The following is an 18,914-nucleotide window of genomic DNA, read 5'->3' as shown; positions in this document are numbered from 1 at the left end:
CAATTTCCTTTGGGTACTGATCACGTCAGTAGCATGTCCAATCCACCCAGACAGATGGTAGCATGTCCAATCCACCCAGACAGATTACCCCAAGAGCATACAAATGTTGTCAAAACTTTGTTTCTCATTCCTGGATTATTCGAAGGAGAGCAGTGTGACAGAGTGACTTTGGAGTGGGGAGAGCCATGTTCAAGTCCCATACAAAATGATTTGAGCTCAGTCACTTCTTCTCAGCCCAGCCTACCTTGCAAGACTGTTGCTATTGACTTACTTCAGGAACTATCTTTATGGAAAATTTGTGGTGCACTTTGAATTCATTTTTAAGAAGAGAAAGCTCAAACTGCACATTGCAAAGAGTTACCATTCTTAGGCTATCCAGAGTGCATATTTTAGGGTTAAAGATTATCGTTCCTTTGCAGGAATCCCCATTTGCAAACCAAGCTTTGTGGGAACCAACAACTCTACACACCCAGAATTTTCATCAGAAAAGATCTGTTTTATTCAAAACAGGCAACTATGCCATCAGAGATTTACAATATACGGAGTGAAGTCCTGGGATAAGATGATATCAAAAAGGAAGCAATGCAGTCAAAGATTTAGAAAAGAGCCTTAGATCAGAGCCCCCCAAAAGATGAAAAGAAAGCCTAGATGTGTCTAAATCACAGCAAAAAGGAGATAAAATCACTCCTGTAAAATCTGGAAAACGGGAGCTCTCTTTTCCCAAATGGCTCTCTATCATTCTCATCTAGAATACATTTTAAAAAAAACCAGCTGCCACATCACAATTAGCATTCCTATAAGCTTTTGCCCTTTGCGAGCGCTACAATGACCTTGTCAAGAAGGTCAGTGTTACTTCCATTACACTCTTAAGGTGATGGGACTGGAGCAATTTATCAAAACATGTTCAGAAGTGAGATGTGGAGCTCAGACTAAACCCATGCCAAGCTCCAGACAGGGCACTTTCTTCTCAACAATGCCAGGCCTTTTGCAACCCCCACTGCTGGAATAACCACAGAGGAGATTGTAAGGAAGTTCTGCAGCAGGCGAAAGTAGAACACGGATATTCCAGGGAGCAAAATTTCATTTCCAAATGGGCTCAGAGCACGGAGGGGTTTACAACACAAAAAGCAAACAGAAATCAGCCGTTCCCAACCTGGTTGCTTCCAGATTATTGGACAACAGCTTTCATTCTTGAACCGGTCTCACTCCCTTGAGATAATAGGAACTGCCTACCGACCCAACTGAAAGCCACCAAGTTAGGAAACTGACTGGAAATACAACAAAACATAGGAAGGAAAAATCAAAAGCAGTTTCCTGTCCCACTCCTTGCAGTCTCTGGAGAACTTCATTCACTCTGCATTCTTGTACTTCGTGAATAAGTTGTATAAAACCCTCAGGGTGGACTTGAGATCCAGGTTCACAACATCTGAGGGATAAACAAAATGAAAACATGTAGTGGTTTTTCTTTACCAAAACAGGCTTTTGAATTGCAAATGAAAAAGGGAAAGCACACCACCATTACGGAAACATCAAACTCTGATGATAAATATCGTATAGGAAAAGCAGCTGGTATTTCTTACATTAATTTTCTTTTCCAATTAATATTGGTTCCTTCTTTTAGAGCCAATATAACTAAGAAAACAGCGAGTATCACATTCACAGGCTTTTCTCTTTTCCTGCCAGTTTCAGAGATCTATAAAGGATTGTTTTAAAGCAGACATGTCAAACACAAGGCCCGGGGGCTGGATGCGGCCCACGAAGTGGTTTCATGTGGCCCACAAAGCCATCCTGGAAACAGTGAGGGAATGGCCCCCGTTGCCTTGGCCCTGGCCCAGGCCAGCGGGGAGCCAATGTACAATTTTGTGGTGGCCATCTAGGCTGAAATGAATTCAATCTTAGCTTCACAAGGCCGTCACATGCCCCTGCCCCCTGGTTGCATGCTGGGGAGGTGTCACCCTTTGTGAGGAATGAAGAAATGGACCATGCCTTGGCGCTTGCCCCTGTCCCACCCCCCTTCTGCCAGAGACCCTCAGATCTATCCCATTCCTGCCCAGGCCCCGACAGGCACCCTTGACGTGAACGATATAGAACTGGCCATGCCCACCCAGTAGGCCACACCCATTCCATCCACGCCCATCCAGTAGGCCGCACGCACCCGCCCCCCGAGGGCAACCGCAATGCTGATGCAGCCCTCAATGAAATTGAGTTTGACACCCCTGTTTTAAAGGATTTTATAACTGGATTAAAATCCACCTATAAAGGCAGTAAATCACAGCATTGGTTTTAGGCAATTATGCTACCAAACTCTAGCAGAGTGGCATAGGAGACTCCAGGCTGGGGGCGCATCAAGGCTGTTCCCCTGTCTTTGTGACAATTTCACTCTTTTAGGTACATATAAAAATGGTGAGAACATTAATATTCAACAAGTGTTGAAATACACTTACTGTACTAGAGAACTTGGTAATTTTTAGGTTTGGAGCTTTGCTAGCAAGTTGGGGGTGGGAAATGGCTTGACGTTGAAATTTCCAGGCTTTGCAGCTTACTATTTTGAATTTATTCTTATAAAATGAAGAATAAGAAGCAAGAAGCCGATCAACCCCACATGACAAAACAATCTGTTGGCCTGAAAAATGAGCAACTCAGCAGCTTGAAGAAAAAGGATCAAAAAGAAAACTGTAGACCAAAGCAAATTGTACACCTAAGATAAAAAAGTCTGTAGAAAAAATTTCCTCCCTATGGGAAGAATGACAAAGGGCAGGGGAAACCAAACTTCATATGGCTGTAAAGAAGACAAATGTAATGTTCAGCTATTTATCTAACTGCAAGTTCTCAAGAACCAATCTGGGATTTTCATAGCTTTAAGATTCCACAATATTTTCATTCATTACTTCGATAAATAGGTTAAGGAAATGCTTCTCAGATCTGTAGATAATACAAAACTTGAGAGAAGTGGGAGACGGGAACAATTCAAAGTGAAATGGATTTTTTCAATGCCGATGAAACTGAATAGTCACTAAATGAATGCCTTAAATCAAGGGTGACCTGTAAAAAATATTTCTTTCAGAATTAGAATATACTAACATTTAACATTATGGTGTCTGGAGATATCAGGTTAATTTCAGTTTGTCCCCTTGTGTTTACAATAGAATGTTTTTTTTTATTATTATTTTTAGTGCTAGTTTTGGTTTATACCTTTATGGATTAAATTTCCTGTTGGCATCAAGGTGAAATCATGCTTAGTTAATTTCAGTGATAGTTTCAGAATTATCCTAGTATTGGGGATATTTATTAGGGATAAAAATTCTTATTGGCATTAGAGTGAATTTAGGATTAGGGGTTCTCTGGGAAGAAATAATCTGGGAAGAAATAAAGCCTTTATTTTTTTTTTATCTTTAGTGCTAATCTAAGAATCATCTTGGGGCACAGATTGTGTTGAACATTTCGAGCTAAACATTCCTGTTTGGAATGAAGTACAATTTAAGGTTAAGGATAAACATCCTTGATGTTCTCGCTTTTTATTTAATGGCTTTATTTTTTTTTATCAATTTTTTTATTTTTTTTTCCATCAACATATGTTAATTTTTTCAATCAACAAGTCGTCTGGAGTTTGCGAAGCTAATACATGTCCAGTTCCTAATCCTTCATTCTTTTCTCTAACCAAGAATAAAATAAATTCCAAATTTGATAGTAGTCTGTATCTTCTTTGTCTTTCAGCCTCATAGTTAGTCAGTCTATCTCTGCACATTCCAATATTTTCGTGATTATTTCTTCCTCTGATGGCAATCCTTCATTCTTCCAGTATTGTGCAAAAAATATTCTTACTGTTATGGTAATGTGTAGAATTAAATATAATTTCTGCTTATTAGTCTTTTCAGACATAATGCCTAGTAAAAAAAGTTCAGGTTTAAAATCCACTTGTTCACCCAATATTTTTTTCTAACTACATATGTATGTTTTTCCAATAGGCCTTTGCCTTCCCACATGTCCACCAAATGTGATAATACGTGCCTATGTTATGTTTGTTTGTTTGTTTATTTATGAGACTTATATACCGCTTTAAGTGCAAGCACTCTCTAAGCGGTGTACACCAGTAAGCAATGTATATATATATATTTACATTGCCCCCAACAATCTGGGTCCTCATTTTACCCACCCCGGAAGGATGGAAGGCTGAGTCAACCTTGAGCCGGTGAGATTTGAACCGCTGACCTGCTGAACACAGTCAGCTAAAGTGGCCTGCAGTACTGCACTCTAACTGCTGCATCTACTGTATCTGACATATTTTTAAACATTTTTGCTAATCTTGCTGGTGGAAGGTGCCAGTTTAATGGCTTTATTTATGGTGAGGTTTTATGGTTAGTGTTGTCCGAGAATTTTCCAGGAGAACAGTTTTAGTTTGCATGTAATGCTTAGGGTTTAAAATTCCCAGTGGCATTAGGGCAGACAGGATTAGTTTAATACTGTTCTCGTTTGCAAGAAACAGTTGTTCATTTCCTCTAGTCCAGGGGTAGGCAACCTTGGCTCTTTTATGACTCGTGGACTTCAACTCCCAGAATTCCTGCGCCAGCCATGCTGAGGGGAAAGGGAGAGGTTTCCAAGCTGAGCCATGCTGGCTCAGGAATTCTGGGAGTTGAAGTCCACCAGTCATAAAAGAGCCAAGGTTGCCTACCCCTGGTTTAGTCAGACATAAAAACCCACATGGAAGGTCCTAAGTTCATTTTCTGAGAACCCAGGTGTTCAGGCAGTACCTTCCGGTTGCGCTTTTGGTTTCTTGAGCCCGGCATCTTGCATCAGCTCAAAAGCAAAGGAGACATTGTGAACCTGAAGAAGGAATCAGACAACATAAAGATGGGATTAGATTCTTGTAATGGCTAGTAACCCCTTTTCTGAGTAACCAATGTTACGAAAAGGCAAAAGCTTTCATGAGTTGAATTCATCCAATGCAAGGAGAGGCCTAAACCATGCATTCTTCACATTACGCCGGTGATTTTCAACTGTAGGAATGCTGAGATGTGTGGACTTCAACTCCCAGGATTCTCTGGGCTGAGAAATTCTGGGAGTTGAAGTCCATTTATCTTCAAGTTCCCAATGTTGAAAAATAGTTGACTTGGGCTCATCTAAATGGGTTCCCCTTATGTATTGTCTGTTTGCAGGGGTGTCCACTGGGTGTGGTCAAAAAAGTCAAGACGACAGTAGTAATGATGCAGCTGAAGCTCTGTCCATTTTTTTAAAAAAAAAAAACATGTCAAAACTAGACAAAGTCTCTGACTGGGCAGTTAACAGCCTTATTTTTTTTTTCCTGCCTACTTTTCTTTTGGGCCTCTTACATCCAAGGTTGCCTTCCCTTCAGGTAAATATGGATCACGTTGAAAAGGCATTTGTTGCAGGTCACTTACATCACTCTGGGGCAGGGGTAGGCAACCTTGGCTCTTTTATGACTCGTGGACTTCAACTTCCAGAATTCCTGAGCCAGCATGGCTGGCTCAGGAATTCTGGGAGTTGAAGTCCACGAGTCATAAAAGAGCCAAGGTTGCCTGCCCCTGATCTGGGGGGGATCAGATCAGATCAGATATACAAAAGGAGTTAATATAATGAACCAATTGGTTACAGAATACATGCCCTCGGTTCAACTCTGCTTCCAGGGACAGGTGCATGTAGAGATAGTCTTCGACTTACAATGACTTGTTTAACAACTGTTTGAAGTTACAATGGCATTGAAAAAAAGTGACTTCCAACTGATCATCACATGTTACGACCATTCCAGCATTCTCACAATTATATGATCAAAATTTGGGCAGTTGGCAACCGGTGTTTATTTATGACAGTAGCAGCATCCCAGGCTCACGGGATTGCCATTTGCAACATCCCAGCTGACTTTCAACAAGGAAAGTCAATGGGGAAAGCCAGATTAATTTAACAACTATGGCAAAAAAGTCACAAAAGTAGGCAGGACTTAACAAATGGACTGCCTGGCAAATGGAAGTTGTCTTGGCAATGTCATAAAGCACTGCCAATCTGTTCTAGGGTGTCTTTTAATTTCCCACTTTAAACTAAACTCTGGGATTTCCTTGGATTCTCATCCATGTTCTAATCAAGTCTGATCCTGCTTAGCTTCCAAGTCTAGACAAGACAATCTGAGCATCCGTACCAACCATTGCATCTTAATGAAAATACAACGAATGGAGTATAAGTGTTAAGTAACCACCTTGGTTGAGGACTACAGTATATTATAAAGACCCTGAGTTGTCTCACATTAAAATGAGCAGCATATACATTTGATAAATAAATAAATAAAAAAAAAAGGCAGACCTAGGGTTAAATCTAATAATTCTGCAGGATCAATGACATTTATAAATGCATGAGGGTGAACAAAAAAAAAAATGTTTCCTTGTAACAGGACAATAGTTTTCCACAATTGCCTCTCTTTCTTTCTCTCCCTTTTTTTAAAAAAATGAGCTAGTATTAAGGATTATGTTGACACAGCAAGAAACAATTCAATTAAAGTTATCCATAGCAATGTAACTTGGGGCAGTAAAAACAGGGAAAGCCCTCTTGGAATTAATGGTGATTTTAAAAAGTTGATTGATTGCACTTTCCAATTCTTGCTTGGTTCTCAATTCGTTACTGCTGCCTCCTGCTGGTAGTATAAGGCATCGCATCAGCATTAAAGAATTCCAAAGGTCTATGTTCACCTTTTCCGGAGCATTCTGAAAGCAGGATGCATTAAATGACAAAGACCTCCTAGTGCACGGGTGTCAAACTCACCACGTCACGTGACGTGTCGCGACGTATCATGACTCTTTTTGCATTGCCGGCAATCGGGTGGGTGCAGCTTCAGTATGAACAGTTTGACACCCCTACCCTAGCGCCTTTGGTACAGAAATGCATAGTCTCCTAACCTCTGACACAAATGCATTATTCCCCCCACTCCAATATGCAACAGAGGTATTTTGGCCTTGTTAAAAAAGAGGGGATAGCAACATCTCGTTCTCAATGTACAGCAATCAGAATTCGCATCTATGGGGAAAAGTCTGATCACTTGGTGGTGTCTTATCCGGGGACTAATCACACCAACCTAATGAGAAGGAAGGACTCACTGGAGAAGAGCCTAATGCTGGGAAAGATTGAGGGCAATAGAAAAAGGGGACGACAGAGAACGAAGTGGCCGGATGGAGTCACTGAAGCAATAGGAGTGAGCTTAAATGGACTCCAGAAGATGGTAGAGGACAGGAAGGCCTGGAGGAACGTTGTCCATGGGGTTGCGATGGGCCGGACACGACTTCGCAACTAACAACAATCACACCAATCCCACTTAACTTTCATCTGCAGGCTAGTGCTATTGCTGGACGAGGCAAGACTATTTATTTTTAGATCTCCTTCAATGTTGTGCTCTCACGCATGCTACCCATGCACTACAGTGAAGCTACTGGATCTGCTGCTGTGACTCGCCAGTTGCTGAAGTGGTTTGATTTGTAGCTAAGTTTCACAGCATATTTTCACACAACTGCAGACTAGTAACCTGACCAGTCCAGTCCCTTACACGTAGTCTTCAGTTTAACAACTGTAAGGGAGCCCGCTCTTTATGGCTGTAAGTCACAATGGTTGTAAAGCAAGTCATTATGTGACCGACCCAATTTTCTGCAGCAGTCATTAAGTGAATCACCATGATGGTTTAGTGAATCTGCAGTCATTAAGCAAGCACTATGGCTGTTTGAGCAAACGCATTGTCCGCTATGGGGCATTTTTGCCATAAACCAAAAGTAAATGCTGATTTTCAGGAAAAAAACATCATAAATTGCAGTCATGTGACCACAGAGTGCTGAAAGCAGCCCTAAATGCAGGCTGGTTGTTGAGCACCTGAAACATGGTCATGTGACCACAGGGGGGGAAGAGAGTGACCATTGGAACCTCAGAATTGGTTCATAAGTACTTTTGGAGGGTTTATTGTAACTCTGACTGGTTTCTTAGTACCAGTCAGAGTTACAGTAAACCTTCCAAAAGTACTTATGAACCAGTTCTGAAGTTGCTTCTGCTAAGCCAGTGGTTCTTAATCTGGGCGATATTGCCCCCCAGGGGGCGATTTCGTTTTTCAGGGGGGGCGATGGAACAAAAAGAGGTGACGCGGGGGCGAAGGAACGAAAAGGAGCCGATATGGGGGCGGTGGAGCGAGAAATTTTGGGGACACTTTTGAGACTTTTTCGTATAGTGAATCACTGTATATCTGATGGAGGGGGGAGCGCTTCTTTCAAAATATCGCATGCTGAGTGGCTCTGTAAAACATTTTGTATTGTACTTTTTTAGCATGCACTCCAGTTGGATATTATATTTTCTTTGTGTCTTTTTAATTCCTTTTTACAGTGTGCGTGGCTATATATACTTTCCTCGAATCTTAATTTAGTTTCAGAGTTTTCGTCTTGAAATTCTTAGTTCCTGCATTGTGGTTTGTTCTTATGCCCTTTTTATATTTCTTTTTGCATCTTAAATTTCACTTGTAATTCAATCATTAAATGTTACTGTTTTTCTTTTCAGGCATTTCACTTTCTTGCAATTGAATTTTGTTTTCAGTGGTCATTACATTTAAGTGTCTTGAATAAATAAGATAATAATGAAATACATGTATCACGAAGTTTGGGGATAAAGTGACGGGTGGCACCAAACTTTTTTCACACAGTTGAGATATGGGGAAAAGTCTGGAAATAAATTATTTGCATCGATATGTCCTGATGACAATTTTAAAGAAAACAAAAAAAGTGTTTGGATAAATTGAAGAATTATTTCCTATGTTGTGATTGGCAGGTTATGTTGGGGGAGGGGGGCGATGACAACTTCCTCATTGGCTCAAGGGGGCAATTCGTTCAAAAAGGTTAAGAACCACTGTGCTAAGCAACCAGTCATAAGTCAGGACTATCTGTATTCAGGAAACGTCATGGATTGCCTCTACCAGAAGTAGCCAAAACAACAATCAGGCCTGGAAGAGCAGTAGAGAAAAGAGCATTTTAAGGAGGCTGTGGTCTGACCTCTTCTTTAAAAGCCATCGTTAGACTCCACCCTTTTGGATAATCTTCATCCCATCTCCAATCTTCCCTTTCTGGGGAAGGTTGTTGAGAACGTGGTTGTGTGGCAGCTCCAGAGGGTCCTGGATGAAATGGATTATCTAGACCAGGGGTGTCAAACTCACAACACAACGTGTCGTGACGTATCACGACTTTTTCCCCATTGCCGGTAATGGGGTGAGTGTGGTTTTGGCGTGACGCATCCGGCCCATGGGCCGGCAGTTTGACACCCCTGATCTAGACCCTTTCCAGTCAGGGTTCAGGCCTGGACATGGAATGGAAACCGCATTGGTCATGCTCTTTGATGATATCTGGCAGAGTTGGGGTGGTGGTAGCAGGTCCATTCTTGCTCTACTTGCCCTCATCAGTCTTCAACACCATCGACCGTGGTATCCTTCTTGGGCAGCTTCAGGAGTTGGGAGGCTCTATATTGGTCTGGTTCACTTCCTTCCTCTGGACTCCCTCAGTCGGGATTGATAGCAGTGGTGGGATTCAAGTACCTGAACAACCAGTTCTCATTGGATGCAGGCCTGGGCCTCCGAGGCCTAGAATGGACTTCAGGAAGTGGCATCCATGCACTTCCCCTGGGCCGTTCTAGGCCTGGGAGGACTCCTTCAAGACTCTCAGGCCTAGACTGGACTTCTGGAAGCAGTGTGCATTCAGCCAGTTCTCCAAGCTCAGCAAAATTTAGCTACTGGTTCTGCTGAACCGGTGTGAACCGGCTGAATCCCACCACTGGTTGACAGGAAACAAGAGGTTCAGCCCCTGTCCCATTTTGCAGGGTCCCACAGGGTTCAAGACTTTCTCCACTTCTGTTTGAGCTGATATATCATCAATATGCTGATGTCTCGGCCCATGGTAAGTTAAGTGAAGCTGTGACTTCCCTCTTGTGGTGCTTGGAAACTGTTAAAGACTGAATGGAAAGAAATGGGCTGAAACTGAAGCCCGGCAAGACGGAAAGGCTCTGGGTTTGAGGTTCTTTAGTCCCTACAGAATTGCCACCTTTGGTCTTGGCTGGAGTGGCACTGCCCCAGATGGGCCTAGTACAGTGGTTCTCAACCTTTTTAATGCCGTGACCCCCAACCGGTCGTAAGTTGAGGACTACTCAACTGGTCGTAAGTCGAGGACTACTCAACTGGTGCAGCACCGTTTGCAGAATGGGACTTTTGCTGGGCTCAGCAGGGCAGAGACAGCCTGGGCAATTCCTATTGGCTTTTGAAAGCCAATAGAATTAGACTCTATTCAAGAGTCTATTCTATTGGCTTTCAAAAGCCAATAGAATAAAAGGAAGTAGCACAGCTAAGGAAAAGGGGGAAAAAATGGCGGACTGCGTTGTTTGGCCACCCCCGTCAAATGGTCGTTCGACCCCAAATGGGGTCCCGACCCACAGGTTGAGAACCACTGGCCTAGTATATAATCTGGGGATTCTTCTGGACTCACAACTCCTACTCAAGGAGTAGGTGGCAGTCGTGGCCAGGAGGGACTTTTCACAACTGCTGGTTCTGCACCAGTTGTGCCCTTTCCTGGCCTGATAATCTCTGTTCACAGTTACCCACGTTCTTAGTCACTTCCCCTCTTGCCTCCTCTACATGAGGCTGTCCTTGAAAAGTATCCGGAAGCTTCAACTGTTCAAACTGCTCGCATGGTTTTGTGCAGGCCTAGATGTGCACGTGTCATCTCTCCTGGGGGAACTGCATTGGCTGCTAATTGGCTTTTGGATCGAATTCAAGGTGCAAGTTGTCATCTTCAAAGCCCCACATGACTTGGGACAACATCACATTTACCTGATCCACCAGATAAGGGAGGCATGGAAGGCTATAGCTCTCCTCTTCTAGGGAGGTCCATCAAACGTGACCAGGAAGGGCTTCTCCATGGTGGTTCCCTCTGTATGGAACATCATCCACAGAGATCTGATTGGCCCCCACTTTGACACTTTCACAAGGCCCTCGATACCTGGTTTTGCCAACAGGCCTGGGGACCTGGCTTATTTGACTGTTGTCATCAGGAGGATGGGGGGGGGGTTATTGCTTTTTTTATATATATTGGTTTTTTATCCTTATAAGCTGCCTGAAGCCATATAACTTTTCATAAATAAATAAAAGGCCCGATGTAATTACTGCTCACCTTCTGATCCAAACTTTCAGGTGTTAAGAAGAAGTGATGTAGAGGAACAAAATAATCTTCAAGGAGACCCATCAGTAGCACCAAGTAGACGCCATCTGCAAACTGAGAAGAAAGGCCAGATAGGAAGATGAGAATCAAGGGGCAGCATAACTTCACTGGGCTGAAGAACTTCCAGCCAACATGGCCACCACGCCATCGGGAACATTTTGGGCAGGCTGAGTCTGAGCAGAACAGTCAACAGTTTTGGGTATTAATTTGCAGCTAAGAGGGGAAATGTCTAGAACAGGGGTTCTCAACCTTGGCAACTTTAAGACGCGTGGACTTCAACTCCCAGAATTCCTCAGCCAGCTTTGCTGGCTGAGGAATTCTGGGAGTTGAAGTCCACACGTCTTTAAGTTGCCAAGGTTGAGAACCCCTGGTCTAGAAGAATCCCCAAAGTATTCCCAGGTGACCCAGGAATTGATCAATTCCCATTCAGATTTCAGCTGGCCTCCAGCTATGGGAGAAAAAGCCTCCCAATCTTGCCTTTGAGCTGACAGATACTGAAGAGTGCAATGGCACCTGCGTAGAACACAGAGTAATAAGTTAGAAGGGACCTTAGAGGTCCCGTGGTGGCGAACCTATGGCACGCGTGCCACAGGTGGCACGCAAAGCCCTCTCTGTGGGCACGCACACCATTGCCCCAGTCCTAGGCCTGCAGCTGGGTTTTATAAAACCTTTTTGCTTTAGGCCTCCGCCGCCGTGTGCAAAAAAAAAAATAAAGAAGGTTCAATCAATCAATCAATTTCAACTTCTCACACACACAAAAAAAGATCTCGCAAAGTTAGAATTGATTGATTGAACTTTTTAGTCCCATCCAGTGTGCTGTTACCACCGCAGCCACGCCCACCCAATGGGCCAAACCCCCCCCATGGGCCACGCCCATCCGGCACCCGACAATACATAAGTGAGTTTTGGGTTGCAGTTTGGGCATTCAGTCTTTAAAAGGTTTGCCATCACTGTTCTAGTCCAATCCCCTGCTCAAGCAAATGGCTGTCCACATGGAAAAACCTCTCCTGAAAATCTCCCATCCATATTTGGGAACACAAGCAACAAAATAAGCTGGTTACCAAGACAGTTCTAAATGACCAGCAGTTCATCAGCAGCTTTTATTACTGGCCCAAATAGCTAGAGTATAAATATCCAATATTGTTCCCAGATCTCTTACCTGGCTTTCTAATTCCGACACCTCCAAATTCAGCTTGTTTAAGTGCTTGTTTACAAAAGTGATCAAGGACTGAAAAGTGGGGAAGAATACAGTGATTAGAAAAATAAATATCCAACCAATATTCATTTTTTTATAATAATAATAATAACAATAACAACAATAATAACAACGGAGTCTAACTATTTAGAATTCAAAGTAACATTCAAGCCTTCCACTCAATTGTTAGGTCCTGCACAGCAGCATAGTCAAGTTCTCAGTCTTAATAAAAGGAGCAGAAGCTTTGCCTGCGGCACAGTGATACATATAGAAAACCCAAAAATGCTGCCTGCATCACTCTGCCCCTCCCCCTTTTGTACAACTCCTGTAGAGCTGTAACAAAATTTATAATATTTGGAACTTAGGGGAACTGAAACAAGTTTCACATAACTGGCCCAAGAAGTCCAATAATTTTCCACAAGCTTATTCTGATGAACAGATACAGCATTGAGCACAAAGTTATCTAAAGTTAAGTTCAACCCTGGGTAATGCTATCGTCAATGCTGCCAACATCGGATGCTTTTGCATTGACAATAGATGGAAATGTAGCCATCTTTTCTCTTTCGCTTTTAGAGTTACAGTAAATGATGCTGGGAGGGGGGATGTGAATGAGAGTCCAGCTAGATATAACAACACTAAACCTAACGTGAGAATCAAGGTTATTGAGCCCAGAGCTGATAAAGAATTAGCGGGCTGGAGAGCTGGAGAGGAAACCAGCGCTTCAAGCTAATTGGGGAATGTGATTTATGACTGTTAATTGGAGGAGGGAATTGTGCTTTGATACTATGTGCCCAGGGGAGGGGAATTCATTTTTTGGCTTCGATTATGCAGTGCCGATGTTATGCAATGGTCATAAATGTGAACCAGTTGCCAAGCATCTGAATTTTGATCATATGCTCATGGGGATGCTGCAAAGGTCATAACTGTGAAAAACGGTCCTAAGTCACATTTTTCAGTGCCGCTGTAACTTGGAATGGTCACTAAATGAACTGTTGTAAGTCAAGGACTCAGGAGTCTAACTATCCTGTTCTTCATTCAGTTGCATAAATTGGTCCCTGATGATGCTTTTTCGGTGCACCAAGGGAAGCAAGCATTCAGCAATAAACAAAGTAATGAAGTGGTTCCTTAAACACTTTTTTTTACCTTTTTTACCACACTTAGTTTATCTGGGGCATGGTCAAAGAGTGTGTCAAAGGCATCTCGTTCTGGTTTAGGAGAGAAAAAGAAACGCTTTATTAAACTGACTGTTAAAATGCTGAGAATTCAATGGAAAGAATTATACATAATGATTTTTATATACAGCACAGCATAAAATGAAAACATGACTAAACATAATGAATTTATCTAAAAGGAAGATGGTTTTAAATTTAAGATGGTATTGTTTTCTAAAAGAACAAATAAAAGTAAACACAAGACAAAAATATCATATGCTACCTTGTTTCCCAACCAAATCCCGTGGATTTTTCTTCCTTATAAATATGTACATCTCTCTATAAGTAAGACTATACTTCTATATGTGTACAATGTGTATAGAGAGATATGTGGACATAGATATGTGTCAGAAGCCACAGGCCCACAAAACAGCAGACAGCAGGAAAATAAATATCTACTTGAATCAACAACCACTGGTTAAATTTAGCTGCCTGTAAAATGTAACATCCCATTTATGAAAGTAATTCATTCTACAATTGCAAATAGCAGTCATTCTCTTGTACACACAAACCGTTCTCATACATAAAAGCACAAAACTACACAGATACACACACACACACATACACACTCCAGGAACCCTTATCTTCCTATTGGGTCAACATAGCATCCTACTTTTATCAGGATTTGACTATTAGCAGAACAAAGTTTTAATCCAGTGTTTCTCAACCTTGCCAATTTTAAGATATGTGGATTTCAACTCATAGAATTCCCCAGCCAGCATGCTGATTGAGAAGCCCAGAAATTAGAGAAAATGGAAGGATGCAACAGGGAAGACCAGCAGGACTTTGTCCCCAGCTTCAGCAAAGGTCTGGACCAAGGGTCTTCAAACTTGGCCCTTTTATGACTTGTAGACTTCAACTCCCAGAATTCCTCAGCCAGGCATGCTGGCTAAGGAATTCTGGGAGTTGAAGTCCGCAAGTCATAAAAGGGCCATGTTTAAAGACCCCTGGTCCAAAGTCACCCAGCTAGCTTTCATGCCTAAGGCGGGACTAGAACATAAAAGAGCCAAGTTTGAACACCCTTGGTCTGGACTGAGCAAAACTACAGCCAACCTAGACACAAAATGCTTAATGCAGAGGTGATAATGATAAATATTTCATATCGTTAATCATAATAAATTTGAAGAGTTTTTAAGCCACTATTTAAGCTACAATTTCACTTGGCATCTTGCTCTCGAGATACTTTTATTTTCCAAGTTTAAAATCTTTTACTTACCAAACCTTCCCATCATCATTCTGGAAACAAGAAGTTTAAACAAAAAGTTAATGACTTTCTAAATGTTCATAGTTCTTAAGTTTTTTTTTTTTTCTTGATATGATGTTTCTAGCCTGCAGAGTTTTTCAAGCCAGACAGAATTGCTGTCCACACTGCCGAGGGCATTTTTCTCTGATTGGTTCTACAAAATTCTAGAACAAATTTTAACTCCCCCACCCATATATCATCCCCCAGCACAACATGGAATGACAGTATGAATTTCCAAGGACTTTTTTTGCTTCCATTGACATCCATTTCTGACCCTCTCTAATCTCTATGTCTTATGGCAGGAAATGGTCTGTTTTGCTGCCTGAATGGTGAGAGAGCTGTCCTGAATTCCCACTCACAATGATGGAGAGATTTCTTGCCCCACCATGCCATTTCTTCCTCTGAAAGGGAAGAGTTCAGGATCGGGAATTTCAGAAACCAGAGTCATCCCAGACAGGTACCAGGAAAGAGCTTGGAAATATATGTATATATGTATGTATGTATTTTTTAGGTTGCTAACAAAGAATAAAGAGAGAATGGTATAGCTATTTCGAGTTCCTTTAACTCTCTTCAGCCAAACTTACTCTTCTGAGATTCGAACCTGGGCTATCTGCATGTTAGGCAGATGTTATAACCTCTAAGCCACAGGCTCTCCTCACTTTGTCAGCTGTATCAGGAAAGAGACAGGGGGAGGAGATTTTTACCTTGAATGAACACCCTGTCAGCCCAAATATGGGAGAAAGAAATCTTCTTTCTTTTCTTTTCTTTTACCTGTATCAGCTCAGTATACTGTATCAGTATGTATGTATGTATGTATGTATGTATGTATGTATGTATGTATGTATGTTTGTTTTGGAGAAAGGACACAACTAAAAAGGAGAATATATACCACAATCTGTTCCTTCTCCAAAAGAGAGGAGCAATAGGCTACGGGAGCCAGAAGAAAGAGTCCATGCTGGAATTCATAGCAGGACAAAGGGACAATACTTGTGAGGAAAGCCCTTTTCTGCATACTTAAACCACCCTTTCAGCTTCCATCAACACTGGTTCCAATTGAAGTTCTTCCCTGACTGCTTTGGGAATCAACCTTGGCTATCCAGGAGAGCAGCACCCAGACACCAGGAAAACTCATGACCTCTTCTTTGGATCAACCTGCTGCTCTGGAACCCACAGGAAGACCTGGAACCTCACTATCAGCAAAGAAGCCCTTTATGTGTTTAAACTGCTCCTCTCAGCTTTCCTTTGGCATTAAAGCTGCTTTGCCTATTTACTTAGGGCAGGGGTCTTCAAACTTGGCCCTTTTATGACTTGTGGACTTCAACTCCTGGAATTCCTCAGCCAGCGTGCCTGGCTGAGGAATGCTGGGAGTTGAAGTCCACAAGTCATAAAAGGGCCAAGTTTGAAGACCCCTGACTTAGGGTAACTTCTAGCAACTTCATCGGGAAATCAGGACATACCACACCAGGGGATTTAAACCCGCATCCCACATCAGCCTCTGCAACTTGAAAAATTACTTTGGAGGTAGTGAGGATCATGACCAGCGAGGCCAGACTGCTGAGTGACACGCAGACAGGGACTGCAGGAAACAACCCAGGAGAGGAAGTGATCGATGATGGTGACCTGGCTGAGAAGATCACCACAGTCAGCACCTCAAGGGTGCCACCCAGTGGTGGGACTCAGCCACACCACTTCGGCAGCTAATGTTTTGTTGCCTAGGCTAGGGGTAGGCAACCTTGGCTCTTTTATGACTCGTGGACTTCAACTTCCAGAATTCCTGAGCCAGCCATGCTGAGGGGAAAGGGAGAGGTTTCCAAGCTGAGCCATACTGGCTCAGGAATTCTGGGGGTTGAAGTCCACGAGTCATAAAAGAGCCAAGATTGCCTACCCCTGGCCTAGGCCCAGAATGGACTTCCGGAAGTGGCATCCACACAGAGAACCGGTTGTTCACATATTTGAATCCCACCACTGGTGCCACCCCGGGAACCTTCCCAATTCTGCCAGGAAAAAAAGGAAGAACAAGCTCTGGGAGACGTGAAGGAGAGAAGGGAAACTGAACAAGGAAAAGAGCAACAGGAAGTAAGCTCTCTCTCTTCTGCATGGAGAGGGAGGAAAAGAGCAAGGCTGGCAGATCTTTGCACAGTGTTTCTCAACCTTGACAATTTTAAGGCATGTGGACTTCAGCTCCCAGAATTCCACAGCCAGCATTGCTGGCTGTGGAATTCTGGGAGTTGAAGTCCACATGCCTTAAAATTGTCAAGGTTGAGAAACACTGTCAGGATAGTGAGTCTGTTTATTTACTGTCCCTGGAATGCTTTTTTTGTTGTTGTTTTTTGGACCCTTGGTATGTGCGATATATACAAGTAGTCTTCATTTAGCAACCACAGTTGAGACCAGCAACTCAAGAGTGGTCACTAAGCGCTTGTGCTTATCTTACTTCAGCTTTGCTCTGCCTTTTCTCTTTGGAGAAAAGAAATGATATAGGTGAAAATAGGTTGCAAAGTTATTTTTTCGTCACTGTCATAACTGCAAATGGTCACTGGAGGATGCGGTTGCTGAATGAGGACTAAACTGTAATTGCTTTGGTGTATCAGTATTGGTAATCAGTGTTATTGAACGTTTGGGGGACTGAGTGGGGTGTCTGCTTTTTAATGCTTACTTAAGCCACTTAGAGCCACTGTTGTGAGATGGGTGGATAAATGAATTGCCTAAATAAAATCAATAAATATTACAATTATTAAAGAGAGACTCCCAATAAGAGGATAAAGAAAGTGAGGCTTTCTGATCTGATTCCAAAGAATAATTCTATGTGCCAGCCAAAATGAAGCAACTCAACTTTGTGCACACAGCAATAAAAACACAGAGCTTACTCAGTTGTAGTAGTGATCTCCTCAGTCACATGGGCCGTCTGAAGTAACCCTTCTCGCTTCTGGAAGAAAATCAGAGTCAGGGCTAGTGAAAAGCTAAAAGAACTAACTGAAGAAGTGCATGGGAATGAAACCTTACAAAAAAGTGAGTGTGATATTTTTGCTAACTAGAGGAGCAGAATCAGAGAAGGGTCAGTTCTCCTTTTTCTCAAACCAATAGAAATAATAAAAGTGTGAAACCTCTCTGAAGGCAGGAGACAACCTAACCAGATACACTTTCCTGCCTTTAGCAAAAAGAAAATGAAAAAAAATTGCACCCACATCTGGACAAACTTTAGATGAGACAATCACTTAAACTTGAACCAGCAGTGTGCAGCAGCAAAAAAACCCAGTCCCTGGTTGTATATACATAGAATCAAAATCACGTGAAATATTAGTACTGCTTTATAAATCCTTAGTAAGACCACACCTGGAATACTGCATCCAGTTTTGATCACCACGTTACAAAAAAGATTGACTTAGGAAAAAGGGCAAAGGAGAGCAAGAGGTTTTCCCGCGGACTGGAGGGGACGTAGTTTCGTGTGCTGTCTGCATCCTGCGGGTGGGGTTTCACTTATTTGTGCAGCCCAGTTTTTGGCATGCTGCAGCCCAGTGCCAGCCCACAGACCAGGGGTTGGGGACCCCTGCTCTACTGGATCAAACCAATAGCAATGGGCACTACTGGCATTGTCTACATTTTAAAAATTGTGTTTTTTTTAAACAAATCAATTTGAAGTGAGAGTTTATTACATTTTTTTTCTTTTTACAGTACCACATAATTTAATTACACATGCATGAAAAGCTTAACATCTTTCTTGGGTACCTACCTTTACAACGACCACTTGCACAGAAACATGTTCAGGGAGCCGAATAGTAGCCCGGAAATGCATAGCCAGAGCTACCAGCAGGTGGAGGATGGACACCAGGTTCTTGCCATGGATCACTGAAGAAAGAAACCAAGAAATCATCAAGGCAAGTTTTGAATGGGCTGGGCTGTCTTTAGATGGGAGCCTATTTAATTCCACTCCAGGAAACTCTTGCTTGTCTGTGTCTGTCTGTCTGTCTGTCTGTCTGTCTGTCTGTCTGTCTATCTGTCTATCTATCTATCTATCTATCTATCTATCTATCTATCATCCA

The 18,914-nt window shown here is 42.4% G+C and overlaps 1 protein-coding gene across 2 annotated transcripts in view; it reads right to left on the bottom strand.

Annotated features, from left to right (window-relative positions):
* Window positions 1-475: 475 nt before the first annotated feature.
* Window positions 476-18,914, bottom strand: part of PARVB (parvin beta) — a 58,060-nt gene continuing 39,621 nt past the window's right edge. For both annotated transcript variants that reach the window (XM_039341361.1, XM_039341362.1), the window contains exons 6-13: window positions 18,605-18,720; window positions 17,742-17,800; window positions 14,848-14,867; window positions 13,564-13,625; window positions 12,385-12,453; window positions 11,178-11,279; window positions 4,749-4,821; window positions 476-1,426 (exon numbers count right to left, since the gene is read on the bottom strand). In XM_039341361.1, coding sequence (XP_039197295.1) covers window positions 1,350-1,426; window positions 4,749-4,821; window positions 11,178-11,279; window positions 12,385-12,453; window positions 13,564-13,625; window positions 14,848-14,867; window positions 17,742-17,800; window positions 18,605-18,720 — 578 coding nt within the window. In that variant the 3' untranslated portion in view covers window positions 476-1,349. The remainder of the gene's footprint in view (window positions 1,427-4,748; window positions 4,822-11,177; window positions 11,280-12,384; window positions 12,454-13,563; window positions 13,626-14,847; window positions 14,868-17,741; window positions 17,801-18,604; window positions 18,721-18,914) is intronic.

The sequence above is a fragment of the Crotalus tigris genome, unplaced genomic scaffold, assembly GCF_016545835.1.
Source record: "Crotalus tigris isolate CLP2741 ecotype Arizona unplaced genomic scaffold, ASM1654583v1 scf7180000017764.6130737, whole genome shotgun sequence".
In the NCBI taxonomy this organism is placed as follows: domain Eukaryota; kingdom Metazoa; phylum Chordata; class Lepidosauria; order Squamata; family Viperidae; genus Crotalus; species Crotalus tigris.
Note: the sequence above shows the minus strand (reverse complement) of the source record. Positions and strands in the feature narration are given on the sequence as shown.